Consider the following 14,108-nt stretch of genomic DNA (forward strand, 5'->3'; position numbering starts at 1 on the left):
CTGCTCGGGGGGCCTTGGGGGAGCTGCTGGGGGCCAAACCCCTACTGGGGGTGGGTGGAGGGGGGGCTGTTCCCTCGCACGGGGGCCTCCCAGCAGATCCTGTGCTTCCCCCTGTCCTCGCCGGGGTTTGGATATGGACGGATTAACCCGCGGATTAGCCCAGGAGAGCTGGCCGGGGGATCAGCCCCGGCCCCCGCGGTAATCCCGGCTTCCTGCTTTCGGGGGGAGGGGGGAGTCCGGCGGGGCCGTGGGAGCGGCGGCTGGGAACGTGGCGGCGCCTCCAGCCAATGGGGGCCGCCCGCGCAGCCCTTGGCCAATGAGCGGCGCCTCATTCAAAGGCGGCAGCCAATAGGGGATACGGGGGGCGGGGCCGGGCGGGGGGGCGGGGCCTCGTCTCGCCTCCTGGTGCTGCGGGCGGCCCCGCACGGCTCGGCTCGGCCTGGCCCTGCCCTGTGGCCGGATCCGGCTCGGCTCGGCCCGGCTCGGCTCGGCTCTGCGCTTTGGCCTGGCTCGGCTCGGCCCGGCCCTGCGCTGTGTCCGGATCCGGCCCGGCTCTGCCCTGCGCTTTGTCCTGCCCCGGCTCGGCTCGGCTCGGCTCGGCTCTGCGCTTTGGCCTGGCTCGGCTCGGCCCGGCCCTGCGCTGTGTCCGGATCCGGCCCGGCTCTGCCCTGCGCTTTGTCCTGCCCCGGCTCGGCTCGGCTCGGCTCGGCTCGGCTCGGCCATGCTGGCCGCCCCATGGCCCCTGTGGAGCACGACGCCCTGGCCGTGCGGGAGCAGCTTTTCCACGAACGGGTCCGCGAATGCATCGTGAGTGCGGGGAGGGGGCGTCCTGCGGGGCCGGGGTCCCGCTGGGGGGGGGGGGGGGGGGGGGGCGCTGGGACCCTGCATCCCCCCCCGGGGGCAGCTCCGGAGCCCGGCCGCCGCCGGGGCTGTGCCCCACGCCCGGTCCTTATCGGTGCCACAGCCGCGCCGTGCTGCCGTGCGCCCCGCAGATAGCCCGGCTCGGCTCGGCTCGGCCCGGGGAGCGCGGGGAGCCTGTCCCAGGCAGAGCGGGGCCCCTCGGCCCGGCAGGAGCCGCCCCCTGCCTCTGAGCACAGCCAGGGCCCGCTACGGTCTCCCCTCCCAAAGGGGTGGGGGGGGTCCATGGGGTGCAAGGGGGCCAGGATGTGGTCCCTGGTCCTGGCCTTCCCCGGTAGCTCTGGGGTCCTGCAGTGCCCCAGCACCTCCCATGCCCCTGGGGAGCCCCCAGCCATGGGGGAGGGCTGTGGGGGCCCAGTGCTGGGCTGGCGGAGCAGCATCAGAGTTGTGCCAGACTCGGGCCAGGTGCCCCTGTCCCTGCCCCAGGGTGCTCAGCGCCAATGAGAGCGGACAGGGGCCCTGCAGAGCTCCCCAGGTCTGGGGGCACCGTGGAGGGGAGCAGCTGGGGCTGCTGCTCTGGTCCTGGCTCTGCCGGCTGCAGCACCCCCTGCCACGGGTCAGGGATGTGGGGGCACCCACGTGTCCTGGCCCTGGCATCTCCCAAGGGTCCCTGGGATGCTGCGTGCGGGGTGGCCAGAGCCGAGCATTACTGCTCCGGAGCTCCCCAGGCCTCCACCCCGCTGAGCTGCCTCTGCCCCGGGAACTCCTGGCTCAGCACAGCCAGCGTGGAGCTCGCTCGACCTTTCAGACTTTCCGAGCCACGTTGTGGAGCTCTGCCTCACTCCTGCCCCGTGGTTGCGTCAGCGCCGCTGGGGAGCCCTCGCCCTACGCTGGGATGGAGCAGGGACACCGCTCCCCTACCCGGCCTGTCCCGGGCCTCTTTGTGGGGCCTCCTCGCGAGGCCCCTTTCTTGCACCCTTTCTGGGTGCAGGTGTTTGGGGTCCCTTGGCCAAGCAGAGCTTTCCACTTTGGGATGCAGCCCATGGGCAGAAGGAAGCTCACAGCTTGTGGCGCTTCCCTGGATGAAAGCAGAGGCTGGAGACCACCTGTGGGGGGCTCCAGGGGCTCCCTGCCACCCCACTGGGCATCCCCCCACCCCTGGGACTCCCAGCCAAGCCTCTGGCAGGAGGGAGGTGCCGCTCCACTCCGCCCGTGCCAAGGCGGTAGATTCGGGCGACCTTTCCCTGTTTCGCCGCGTACCCGCAGGGATGAAAGGTCGCTGTGTTCCTCGAACGTCGCCTGCTCTGGCTGGGCCTCGGCGTGCTGGCGGGGGCGGGAGGGATGGACAGACCCTGCAGCTGGCCTTGGTGCCTGGCCCAAAGCTGCTCCCGCAGCCCCGCTGGGTGCTGGTGCCAGCAGGATGAGGGCTGCGGGGCTGGGGGTCCCAGCTGCCCGCAACTCTGCTGGTGCGGGCTGCCCCAGAGTTGTTGCCCGTGTTCGCCCCCCGCTCCCAACCCCTGTGGGACCTCCTGGCAGCTCGCGAGCACCCAGTGGGTGAGCCCTGGGTGCAGCCCCTGTGTGTGGGTAGGGCCGAGCACACGTGTGGGGTGAGTGAACAGGGCCAGGACTGGAAAAACAAATAGGGTGGAGCTGACAGGTCCCGGTGACAGAGCCCAGGGTGGGAGCGCTGCCCTCTGGGTCCACCAGCGCTGCCCACGCTGCTCTGCCCACAGATCTGCGCCCTGCTCTTTGCCAGCCTCTACATCCTCTGCCACTTCATCATAACCCACTTCAAGAAGCAGACGGACTTCGCGGCAGGTAGGGGCGGGGGGCAGCCAAACCGAGCCTCCCCCGAGATGCTCCTCCGCTGCTTTCTGCCTCCCTCAGCAGCCCCAGTCCCACCACAGCCCACATTCCTGGGGCATCCTTCTCTGTGGGGCATCTCCCGGGGCTGCCACAGGAGGGGAGCAGAGCCCCAGCTCCCTCGGGAGCGCTGCCGGGCTTTGCAGCTCCGTTTGGGGGGGGAGGCGGCGGGGGGGGAAAAGCAGGGAGCCATCCTGGTGGTTTGTTCCTCCGCAGTTCACGATGACGAGGACGCTGCTGTCAACAGGATTGCGTAAGTTCCTCCCCTGTGCTGCTCCAGCTCAGCCACTTCCCTCTCCCTGCCCGGCTAGGACACGGTGTTCCCCAGCTCCATGGGGGCCAGTGACCCCCCCCCGGGGGGTTTGTGGCCGGGCTGTGACATCCACGCAGGGGCTGGAATCAACACTCGTCCCTCCCGCAGGCTGGGGATGTGCACCTTCACCCTGGCCGTGGCGCTGGGTGCCGTGCTCCTGCTCCCCTTCTCCATCATCAGCAACGAGGTGCTGCTCTCCTTCCCCCACAACTACTACATCCAGTGGCTGAACGGGTCCCTCATCCACGGTGGGTGCGCGTGGGGTGGCCCCGGGGTGCCCAGGGCTGCAGGTTGGGGCTGCCCCACCGGGAGCTCACCCTATTCTGTCCCTCCCAGGCCTCTGGAACTTGGTCTTCCTCTTCTCCAACATGTCCCTTGTCTTCCTCATGCCCTTTGCATACTTCTTCACCGAGTCGGAGGGCTTTGCGGGGTCCAAGAAGGTACGTGGCCCCATGGGGCCTGTCCCCAACCCTGTGTCCCTCTCCCTGGCTTGCTGCTGATCCCGTTCCCTCAGGGCATCATGGCCAGGGTGTACGAGACGTCGGTGGTGCTGCTGCTGCTGACGCTGCTGGTGCTGGGCATGGTCTGGGTGGCCTCTGCCATCGTCGGCAACAACGCGGCCAGTCGCCAGTCCCTCTACGGTGGGTGCTGCCAGGGCTCAGGGTTCTGGGCTGGTGGGGCAGGATGGGGCCCCTGGTGCTGAAAGGGGCAGGAGGAGGGCTGCCCTGGGGGCCTGCTGCATCCTGCCCCCTGTCTCTGCAGACCTCTGGGAGTACTACCTGCCCTACCTCTACTCGTGCATCTCGCTCTTTGGCGTGCTGCTCCTGCTGCGTAAGTCAGGGTACTGTGGGGACACTCCCTGGCGTGGTGGGGGCAGCTCAGGACCCTTCTGGTGGCCCAGGGAGGGGTAGGGTGCTGGGGCTCACCCTCTCCTCCTACCCGCAGTGTGCACCCCCTTTGGCCTCTCCACCATGTTCACCGTCACGGGGAAGCTGCTGGTGAAACCCCGGGTAAGGTGCCCCCCCCGTGAGGCCCTGCCTGGGGTCTTGGCGTCCCTGAGCCGCGAGGCTGCCTGGGCCCCTAGCTCCCGGGGTGCCACCCATGTCCCCTGCTCACGGCTCCTGGCCCGTCCCCAGCTCCTGGAAGACCTGGACGAGCAGCTGAGCTGCACGAGGTTCGAGGAAGCCGCCGTGTCCCGCAGGATCACGTCCGGTGGGTGCCCAGCGCAGGCGCTGGCTGGGGAGGTGCCTTGGGGTGCCCAGGGGACCCCAATCCCTCAGCACGTGGGGAGCCCTCGGCCCCCGCGAGCCCCTCGGTGTCTCCCCCTGCAGGCAAAGCTTCCTGCTGGCTGAACCTGAACGTGGGGCTGCTGCGGGAGCAGCTCCTCGCCATCCAGAGCAAAAGGCGGAAGCTGGGTAAGGAGCTGGGGCGACCGGAGCTGGGCACTGGGAGCACTGGGAGCACTGGGAGCACTGGGAGCACTGGTTCTCTGGGAGCCTGCACCCTGTGGTGAGAGGGACGGGGTGCCATGGGGCAGGGGCCGTAACGTCCTCCCCGCAGAGCTGCGGCACCGAGCGTCGCCCTGGCAGAGGAACCTGGGCTACCCCCTGGCCATGCTGGGCCTCCTGGCGCTGACAGTAAGTGTCCCTGGCCGGGTCCCCATCTTGTCCCTGTCCCCCTGCGTGTTGCAGGGCCCCATAGACGCCCTGACTCCCTCCTCCTCCTCCTCTTCCCAGGGGATCTCGGTGCTCATCGTCTGCTTCCACGTCCTGGAACTGTTGCTGGACGATGCCGCGATGCCACGGGGTATCCAGGTACCTGGGGGGGGGGGGGGGGGAGGACAGGGGACAGCGAGGAGCCCCGTCTGCCGGGCTCGTTCCCACAAAGTGCCTCCTGCCCCGCAGGATGCGCCCCTGGGCCAGGTCTCCTTCTCCATCTTCGGCACCTTTGGAGCTGCCCTGCAGGTCATCCTCATCTTGTATCCTTCACACGGGCACCGGTGGCTGTCCCCTGCGCTGTCCCCTGCGCTGTCCCCTCTGTCCTCTCCTTAACGCCCCCTCGCAGCTACCTGATGCTCTCCTCCGTCGTGGGCTTCTACAGCTCCCCCCTCTTCACCCGGCTGCTCCCCGAGAGGCAGGACACCCCCCTCACCAAGGTGAGAGCCCCCCCCCAGGCTGGGGGTCCCCCAGGTGATGCGTGGCTGTGCCCGTGTCCTTGTGCGCTGTGCGGCATCCCCACACGAGGGCACCGCGCGTCCCGCCGGCTCCCCCTGCCTCCAGCACAGCCCCGGCTGCTGCGGGGCCCCGGGAGCAGGCTCAGGACCGTGGGGCTGTGCCGTGGCTCCTTCAAATGCTCCTTCTTCCCCCGCAGATCATCGGGAACTGCGTGTCCTTGCTGGTGCTCAGCTCTGCCCTGCCCGTCTTCTCCAGGACGCTGGGTGAGCTGCGGTGGGGCTGGGGCTGGGGCAGCCCCCCGGGGCCGGCGTGCCCTGACACCCCACCCCCCCCCACGCAGGGATCACCCGCTTTGACCTCCTGGGGGATTTTGGCCGCTTCAACTGGCTGGGGAACTTCTACATCGTCTTCCTCTACAACATGGGCTTTGCGGCGCTCACCACGCTGTGCCTGGTGAAGAAGGTGACCTGGGCCGTGCAGGAGGAGCTGCTCCGCGCCTTTGGTGAGGACGGGGACACTGGGGACACGGGACAAGGCGCTGGGGCCGTCCCCTGCCTGCCTCTCACCCTCTCCCTCTGCACCCAGGTCTGCACAAGCTGCCGCTGCCCGTGCCGCGCTCCCGGCCCCTGGGCGAGCGCTGCTAGGGCTGGGGGCACGAGGCTGTCCCCTCCCCACCCCGAGGACGGCTGCAGCACTGGTCCCGATGCCGCCGGGTGCGTCAGGGATGCTGGAGCCCCCCAGGAGGAGCTGAGCCTCCAGGAGGGGGCCTGGCTGGGCCCCCCCCCCCCCAGTCCTATCTCAGCCTGTTGCGCTACTGAGCCTTGGCCTTGAGCCGTGCCCCCGTCAGGGGACTGCAGCTCCCGGGGCTGTGCTGGCTGCAGCCCCCCCACTCCTTTACATACCTCGTGGGGCCGGGCCCTTTGCCCCCCCCCCAGTGCTGCTCTCTTGGAGTTTGTGTGGTTTTCAATGTCTCCCCCCTCCCCAGGCATCCCGCTAACACTAACGGCGGGGCCCCGTGCTCCTCTGCCCCCCCGTCACCCCGCACCCCATCCCCCTGTTGCTCTGGGGGCTGCCAGGGGGCGCTGGTTGACCCCCCCCCCAAGAAGGAGCAGGGCTGGGGCAGGGCCCCCCCAGCAGCTGTGTGATGAGTTGGTCAGGTCTCTGTTACCAGTTATTTGTTCGGAGCAATAAACAAACTCTGTTTTTTTTTTAATATATAGAAAATTTTCAAGCTGCATGATTTGGTTCCACCTTAGGGCAGGGCTTGGGGGGGGGCTTGGGCAGGGATTAGAGTTCCTATGGGGGGGGCTCTGCTCCTGCCTTCTCCCTGGGGGCCGTAATTAACCCTCTTCCTGGCCGTGGCTAACGAGCCCGCTCCAGGAAGGGCCGAAGGTGAGGGCTGCTCCTGGCCCCAGTTCCTGGTGCTGATAGCCCCAGTCTGAAATGGGGGGGGGGGGGGGGCAGCACCAGGGGGCTTTGGGGTGTGGGAAGGGGGGGGGCTGAGCTGCTCTGAGCCCATCTGCCCCCACCGCAGGGGCCTGGGGGGGCTCCGGCCCCTCTGTGGCCCAGGGAGGGGGGGCTCACGGAAGCTGCCCAGGAACAGGCCCCCCACCCATCCTGCCCGGGCTGGGGCTGCGCCAGGCTGCCCCCCCCTCCCCGTGCATAGGGGGGCCATCGCCCCCCCCCATCCCCACCCCGAGCCAGGGCTGAGCAGGAAGCGCAGGAAACCGGGTTTATATAGAAGGAAATGAGGCCATCGGTGCCCGCGATTTCCCTGCGCCCTGCTCCCATCCCGGTCACCCTGGGCTGGCACGGGGGCTGCAGGGGGGGCTGCAGGGGGGGCTGGGGGCCGGGCCCCCCCCTCCGCTCCCAGCCTGCCGCTGCCTCCTGCCCTCGCCGGGCTCCTTGGCACCCTCGGGTGCCTCCTCGTCGTGGCTGGGGGTGCTCTTGGGGAGGGGGGCACGGGCGGCTCCCTGGGGTGCCGGGAGGGGGGGGGACACCCGGGGCTCGGAGGGGCCGTCCCGGGCAGCGCGGCCCCGGCGGGGGCGGCCCCGGGGGATGTGGCCGCCGCTGCCGCCGCTCCCGGGGGCCGGGCTCCGAGGCGGGGCCGGAGGGACCCGGCGGCGCTGCCCAGTGCCGGAGCCGAGCGGGTGCAGGTGGGGGGCACCCGGCCGGGGCCGCCCGACACGGCCCGGGGCGGCTGCGGGCAGCCCGGTACCGGGGGCAGCGCCAGGAGCGGGTACCGGTACCGGGGGCGGCAGCAAACGGGGGAGAAGTGGGGAGAGCCAGGAATTGGGGCACGGTACCGGCGGCTCGGCCAGGGGGTGGAGGAGCTGCCGGTACCGGCGGGGCAGCCGTAGGATAACGGGCGGCTCCGGTGCCAGGGGGCAGCGGCGGGAGAAACGGTCCCGGGAGCGGGGCGCGGTGCCGGGGAAGGGGGGGACCCGGTCCCGGAGGGCACTGACAGGCGAGGGGAGCGGGGCCGGCACCGGACGCGCGGCGGCGAGATAAGGAAAAGGGGGAAAGGGGGGGGGGGGGTCCCGGTACCGGAGCGCGGTGCCGGAGAAGTGAGGGGGGCCGGTACCGGAACGCAGGACCCAGACGAGGTGGGGGGGGCCGGAATCGGGGCACGGTGCCAGGAGCGGGGAGAGGTCCCGGTGCCGGGGCGGTGCCAAGAGCGGGGCGGCCGGGGCCGGGACCGAGCCAGCGCCAGGACTGCGGTGCCTGGGGCCGGTTCCCGGTTCCCGGTGCCCGTCCCGGGGCCGCAGCGGTAGGAGGAGGGGGCTTTCCCCGGCGAGGACCCCCCCGGGAGCAGGGTGCAGCGCCAGGAGAGGGGGTGCCGGGTCCGTGGGCGCGGGTGGGAAACGCGCCGGTGCCCGGGCGCTCCGAGTGGGTGGTGGCGGCCCCCGGGGGGGGTGCGTGGGGGGGGGGGTGTCACTGGTCCCGGGTGGCCGCGGGTCCCGGAGCGGCGACGGGCCCGTGGGTGTGAGAAGGAAACGCCGCCGACCCGCCCCTGGCACCGGGAGCCGCTAAAAGCCCCGGGGCCGCCGCGCCGGTGCCATGCCCGCCCCGGCCGCCCGTGCCCCCGGTGACTGAAGCGGGGGCCGCGGAGGCAGCGGGGCCCGGCGGAGCTCGGCGGCCGGGATGCCCCGGTGCAGCCGCTTCGCCCTCGGCCTCCTCGGCCTCGCCGCTTTCCTGCTGGCCTCTCCGGTGCTGGGCTGCGGCCCGGGCCGGGGCCCGGTGGGCCGGCGGCGGTTCGGGCGGCGGCAGCTCTCGCCGCTGCTCTACAAGCAGTTCGTGCCCAACGTGCCCGAGCAGACGCTGGGGGCGAGCGGGAAGGCGGAGGGCAAAGTGCTGCGGGGCTCGGAGCGCTTCAGGGAGCTGGTGCCCAACTACAACCCCGACATCATCTTCAAGGACGAGGAGAACACGGGGGCGGACCGGCTCATGACCGAGGTGGGGGCTGCGCCCGGGATCCTCCGGCCGCGCTCCCGGGGGCGCGGGGGTGGCGGGGAGGGGGCGGGAGGGAGCGCGCCGACCGGTCCCCGGCGGTCCCGACCGTCCCCCGGCGGCTCCGACCCTCCCGGGGCGCGGGGTCCCCTCCCCGGCTTCTCCCGGAGCTTCCCCCCGGGCCCCGGTACCGGTGGCACCGGGTGGGACGCTGAGGACCCGCGGCGGGGATTAACGGGGAAGGGGCGTCGGGGGCGGCCGGGGGATCCCGGGGCTGCCGCTCCCGGCTCGCGGGGCCGCCCTTGCCCGGCCCCGGGGCGGGCCAACGGGGAGGGGGCGGCCCCGGTAGACGTCTCCCGGGGGTCCGGGGCTGCGGCTCGTCCCGCCGGGATGCTCGCCGTTGCCATGGCGAAGGGCGGCTCCGCGGTCGCCATGGCGACGGGGGATGCTGCGAGTGGTCCAGGCAGCGCCGCGGCTCCCTCGGACCGGGGCGGCGGGGGCGGCGGGGCCGGGGCGGCGGAGCCCGGCGGGCCGCGGGCACGGAGCCGGCCCGGGGTGCGGGCGGCTGAAAGGGGCCTTTGTGGCCGTGCCGGCATTCCCGGGGCCTGAGGTCAGAGCCGGGCTGGAAGGCGCCTATTGTCGCCGGGCCGGGCCGGGCCGGGCCGGGCGCATTCCTGCCCCCCCGCCGCATGCCGGGCCCCCCCCCGGGCCGGGCAGCCCCGGGACCGGGCCCCGCACTCCCGCCCCCGCGGTCCCACCGCTCCCGGGAGCGGCTTTGTTGCACGGGGAACCGGGGGGCACCGGGGCACGGAGGGACGCCGCGACCTCGCCGGCTGCTGGGGCGGACGGGAGCGGGCTCCGGCCCCTGCGCCCCTCATCGGCACCGCCCGAGCCCCCCCGCTGCCCCCCTCGGCTCGTGGGACCCCCCCCCCCGCTGTGCCCCTGCAGAGCCCTGTTCTCTGCAGCGTGGGAGCTGCACGCATCCTGCCCTGCTCTGGCAGGCGCTGAGCCCCCCACGGTGCCGCTATGGGATGTGAGGCTGGTTCTGGTCGGCTGCACCCCCCCCGGCTCTGCCCCGTGCCCACCCCCGGTCGGGTTAATTAATCACAGCCATGGCCAAGGGGAAGGTGACACCCGGCACCGTCCCGTGCCCTTTCCGCCCGACTGCCCGGGCTCCACCGCAGGACCCCGGGGCACGTTAACCTTCAACCTGCACCATTTCGGGGGGGGGGGGGGAACAGCTGTGCCCCTCTGCAGGCTGGGGGGGGGGGCTCTATCTGCCCCCCCAGCCAGCAGCCCCTTCGGGATGGCCCCTTCCAAACCCCCACAGCCCCCCAGTGTCCGTCTGTCTGTCTGCGCACAGGACGCCCCAGGTAGGGCTGCGGGTGCCACGGCGGGGCTGGTGCTGACCCCGGTGCTCGTGTCCCCCGTCCCCCCCCCCCCCCCCCCCCAAATCCAGCGCTGCAAAGAGCGGGTGAACTCGTTAGCCATCGCGGTGATGAACATGTGGCCGGGGGTGAAGCTGCGGGTGACGGAGGGCTGGGACGAGGACGGGCACCACCTCCCCGACTCGCTGCACTACGAGGGCCGGGCGCTGGACATCACCACCTCCGACCGCGACCGCCACAAGTACGGCATGCTGGCGCGCCTGGCCGTGGAGGCCGGCTTCGACTGGGTCTACTACGAGTCCAAGGCGCACATCCACGTCTCTGTCAAAGCAGGTACGGCGCAGCGGGGCTGGCGGGGGGCTGCCTTCCCCGTGAGCACCCTGGTCTGTGGCCCCCCAACACCCTCTGCTCCCCCTCTTCCATCCCAGAGCGGCATGGGGTGTAGCCCCTGGCCTGTCTCAGCTCCCCGCAGCCACCAGCTTGGCAAAAATCATATTCAGCCCCGTCCCCCCCCCCCCCCAAAGTGGCACAGACGGAGCCGTCCCCAGGGCTCGCCTCCCGTGCGGGCACAGAGCACGGCGGGGGGGGTTTAAGACACTTTGGATGTGGCCCCCCCGGTCCTGCGGCCGCTCCTGCCAGCAGCCCTGGTCCAGGCCAGAAGTGACAATCGACAGAAAGTGAAAGTGGCCGTAAATGTCACCGTCCGCAGCGGCAGGGCCAGGCGGAACAAAGGGCATCAGTGCGGGCCGGACAAAGGGGCCCTGCAGCGCCCGCTCAGCCCGGGCCAGGGATCCTGCTCACAGGAACCACGGGGGGCAGGGGGGGGCTTCGGAAAATGTCCGCTTTGTTTTGGGGGGTGGGGGGGGTGGTTCGGGTCCGGTTGGAGCGGCTCCGCTCGGGGCCCTTTCCCCTCCACCGCTCCCCCCCAGGTGGCCGCGGGGACCCACCGGTGGCGTTCTCCACCCACCCAGATAACTCCCTGGCCGTGCGCACCGGCGGCTGCTTCCCGGGCCATGCGACGGTGACGCTACGGAGCGGCGAGCGCCGGGGCTTGGCCGACCTCCGCCGGGGCGACTGGGTGCTGGGCGCGGAGCCCGGTGGGCGCCTGGTGCCCACCGAGGTGCTGCTCTTCCTCCACCGCGACCTGGGCCAACGCGCCTCCTTTGTGGCCATCGAGACGGCCAGCCCGGCGCGCCGGCTGCTCCTCACCCCGTCCCACCTCGTCTTCGCCGCCCGCGGGACCACCAACGGCTCGGCCGCCTTCCTGCCCGTCTTCGCCCGCCGCCTGCGGCCGGGGGACGCGGTGCTGGCCCAGGGGGCTGGTGGGCAGGGGCTGCGCCCCGCGCGTGTGCTGAGGGTCTCGCGGGAGGAAGGCGTGGGGGTCTTCGCCCCCCTCACCTCCCACGGGACCCTGCTGGTCAACGGGGTGCTGGCATCCTGCTACGCCGTCCTGGAGAGCCACCGCTGGGCCCACCGCGCCTTCGCCCCCCTCCGCCTCTTCCACGGGCTCCTCTCGCTGCTGCCCGCCCGTGCCGAGGGGGGCAACGGGACGGCACCGGAGGCGGGCGTGCACTGGTACTCGCACCTGCTCTACCGCCTGGCATGGGGGGTGCTGGGCCACGAGGCCGCGCAGGCGTAGGGCCACCCCCCCCCAGCCTGCAGGGCTCACGCCTCACGCCGGAGCACCGGGACCAGCGCCAGACCCCTCGCCCATGGGTGCCAAGGAGGAGGTGTGGGGGCACCCCCGGCCCCGCGGGGAGGTTGGGTGCCCCTCGGCTGGGCGCTGCTTGGGGTGAAGGGGGGGGGGCATGTTGCGGGGAGCAGGGCTCAGCCCCCTCCTGTGTCCTGGGAGCCACCCCGCAGTGCTGCTTGGGGGGGGGGTCGGGTGGTCCCCGCAGCCCAGCCCCCCCCACCCGCGTGCTCCCCCCGTATTTATTGCTTTATTAACCGCTGCGCCTGGGGACTGCGGCACTGCCCGTCGAGCTGAGCGGTGTCCCCGTCACCTGCGGTGTCCCCATCACCCACGGTGTCCCCATCACCCCTGGTGCGCCCATCACCTGCGGTGTCCCCCGTCACCCACCATGTTCCCATCGCCCCTGGTGTCCCCGTCACCTATGGCGTCCCCATCACCCGCAGTGTCCCCATCACCCGTGGTGTGCTCATCACCCGCAGCGTGCTCATCACCCGCAGCGTCCCCGTCCCCTGCGGTGTCCCCGTCCCCGCACCGCTCAGGGCTGCAGGGAAGAGAGGGGGCCCAGCTCTAACCCGCGCTAACCGCTAACCCGCCCTGCTTGAGAGTTTTATTTTTCTATTTATAAATGTAATATAAACGTCCTCCGGCCAGCCCCCCCCCCCAACACCCCAGTCGGGGCAGGGGGGGGCGAGCGTGCTTTTAACCACTTCTGTCCAAAAAAAAAAAAAAAAAAGAATAATACTATTTAATTGTTTTCGTAAATAAAGAGAAATCTATGGCCCTTGCGGAGCTGTGCCTTGGGGGGGGGGGGGGGGGGGGCTGGGGGGGTCCCCGGGGCCGGGCAGGGCCGGGGGGGGGGGGGGCGAGAGGTGGGCGCCCTCCCGCGTGTCCCCCGCAGGTGTGCGCCAACCACGTGGCCGAGCCGCTCTCGGCCTTTTCATGAATGGAGCCGCTGCCGCCAAGGCGCCTGCGCGCGCGCCGCGCCCCGCCCACCCGCCGCCCGCCGCCCAATGGGAGCGCCGAGCGGGCGGTGTTGTGGTCACGCGGCGCGGGAGCGTAGTGGCGGCGGCCACGCCCCCTCCCCCCGGCGCGGCGGGCCGTTTATTGCGCTGTGTGCCGCGCCCGCCCGCGCCGCTTTTCCCTCCCCACGCGTGGCGTGGCGGGGGTCGTGCCCCCGGCCCGGTACCGCCGGGTGCTCCTCGGGGGCTGCCGCGCCGTGGGTCGGGCCGGAGGGGGAGGGGAGTGGGGGGAGCGTGGGGCTCGGCCCAGGGCTCCCACGCGTGGCGCGGCGTGGGGTTGCCCCCCCGAGAGTGGTTACCGGCGGCGTGGGGCCCCGCTCAGCCCTCCTCCCCCCCCCGCAGACCGTGGACCGTGACCCCGCGCAGGGATGCTGTGGGTGCAGCGTCCCTTTCTCGGGGGTGGGGGGGGGGGGAGGGATCCTTCTCCCACCCCCACGCGTGGGGGCGGTGGCGGGGACCCCCCCCCCCCCCCCCCCCAGGCCGAACCTCGCGGGTCGTGGAGGGGAAGTTAGCGGAGCGCCACGAGCCCACGGGGGAGGGGGGGGGGCGCACGGGGAGGGGGGCTGCCCAGCCTGGGGATCGCCCCTACCTGGGGACACGCGTGACAAGGATGGACGCGGCCCTGCGCATCGGCACCCACGGCGGAGCCCCCCCCGGATGGCGGGGCTGCAGGGGGGGGGGGGGGGGGGCAGCACCCTGGGGGGCCGGGGCTGGGGGAGGGTCCCCGAGGTTGGGGTGAGCGGGGGTGGGCTGGGGGCCGCGCTCCCTGCCCGGCTAATTGCCGCTAATTGCCCAATTAGAGCCGGGGGAGGGCAGGAACCGGGGTACGGGGAGGGGGGAGGGCGCCCCACGAGCGGGGCCGGGACGAGACCGGCTGCACACCGCCGTGGGGGTACGGGGGGGGGGGGGGGGGGGGGGGTCTCTCTCCGGTGCCGCGCTGGTCCCACGGCCACGCGTGACCGTGACGGAGCCTGCCCCGCGCACCCACCCGCGGCGGCCCCCGGGAGAACCGGGAGCGGGGCCGGGAACGGAACCGGGAGCTGAACCGGGAGTGGAACCGGGACCCCCCGGTACCGCCCTGCCCCCCCTCCAGGTACCGGAGCCCCCCCCCCCCACCCCCCCGCCCACGTGCGCGCCTCGCGCCCGCTCCGGCACCGCGGGGGTTAACGCGCGCGGAGGGATCCCTCCCGGCAGCAGCGTGCACTGCGGCCCGCGCCGGCCCTCCCCCGTGCCGCAGCGCCGCGCCCTCCGCGCTCCGTCTCCCTCCGCCCGAGCCCCCGCCGACAAAGTAGTGCGGGCGCGGCGGCGGCGGCGCCCCCCCCCCCCCGGCCTTTTCCTTCTCCCGTTCCC

At 72.5% G+C, this 14,108-nt stretch overlaps 2 protein-coding genes across 5 annotated transcripts; both read left to right on the top strand.

Annotated features, from left to right (window-relative positions):
* The first annotated feature begins 415 nt into the window (after positions 1-415).
* On the top strand, positions 416-6,414 carry LMBR1L (limb development membrane protein 1 like). Of its 2 annotated transcripts, XM_066985671.1 has the most exons (17): positions 420-807; positions 2,592-2,676; positions 2,938-2,974; positions 3,143-3,282; positions 3,371-3,474; positions 3,549-3,675; positions 3,797-3,865; positions 3,980-4,044; positions 4,171-4,246; positions 4,366-4,449; positions 4,595-4,671; positions 4,771-4,848; positions 4,939-5,012; positions 5,099-5,189; positions 5,405-5,471; positions 5,549-5,710; positions 5,794-6,414. In XM_066985671.1, the coding sequence occupies exons 1-17, from the start codon at positions 736-738 to the stop codon at positions 5,850-5,852; spliced, it is 1,467 nt and encodes a 488-aa protein (XP_066841772.1). In that variant the 5' UTR covers positions 420-735; the 3' UTR covers positions 5,853-6,414. The 2 variants fall into 2 exon arrangements, with proteins under 2 accessions (XP_066841773.1, XP_066841772.1); XM_066985672.1 differs by lacking the exon at positions 5,794-6,414 and having other exon boundaries at positions 416-807; positions 3,797-3,875; positions 5,549-5,704.
* A 1,753-nt stretch (positions 6,415-8,167) lies between these two features.
* On the top strand, positions 8,168-12,520 carry DHH (desert hedgehog signaling molecule). Of its 3 annotated transcripts, none has more exons than XM_066985673.1 (3): positions 8,168-8,664; positions 10,118-10,379; positions 10,976-12,520. In XM_066985673.1, exons 1-3 carry the CDS (start codon positions 8,353-8,355, stop codon positions 11,683-11,685), a joined length of 1,284 nt encoding a protein of 427 aa, XP_066841774.1. In that variant the 5' UTR covers positions 8,168-8,352; the 3' UTR covers positions 11,686-12,520. The 3 variants fall into 3 exon arrangements, with proteins under 3 accessions (XP_066841774.1, XP_066841775.1, XP_066841776.1); XM_066985674.1 differs by having other exon boundaries at positions 8,183-8,664; positions 11,018-12,520; XM_066985675.1 differs by lacking the exon at positions 8,168-8,664 and adding an exon at positions 8,949-9,268.
* Positions 12,521-14,108: the final 1,588 nt, after the last annotated feature.

Source organism: Anser cygnoides, chromosome 32 (assembly GCF_040182565.1).
Source record: "Anser cygnoides isolate HZ-2024a breed goose chromosome 32, Taihu_goose_T2T_genome, whole genome shotgun sequence".
Taxonomy (NCBI): domain Eukaryota; kingdom Metazoa; phylum Chordata; class Aves; order Anseriformes; family Anatidae; genus Anser; species Anser cygnoides.

Coding starts and splice junctions, on each gene's coding strand:
- DHH (XM_066985673.1), top strand. CDS start 8,353: ATGCCCCGGTGCAGCCGCTTCGCCCTCGGCCTCCTCGGCCTCGCCGCT. Junction 8,665..10,117: donor CGGACCGGCTCATGACCGAG/GTGGGGGCTGCG, acceptor CCCCAAATCCAG/CGCTGCAAAGAGCGGGTGAA. Junction 10,380..10,975: donor CCACGTCTCTGTCAAAGCAG/GTACGGCGCAGC, acceptor GCTCCCCCCCAG/GTGGCCGCGGGGACCCACCG.
- LMBR1L (XM_066985671.1), top strand. CDS start 736: ATGGCCCCTGTGGAGCACGACGCCCTGGCCGTGCGGGAGCAGCTTTTC. Junction 3,283..3,370: donor GAACGGGTCCCTCATCCACG/GTGGGTGCGCGT, acceptor TGTCCCTCCCAG/GCCTCTGGAACTTGGTCTTC. Junction 4,672..4,770: donor TGGGCCTCCTGGCGCTGACA/GTAAGTGTCCCT, acceptor TCCTCTTCCCAG/GGGATCTCGGTGCTCATCGT.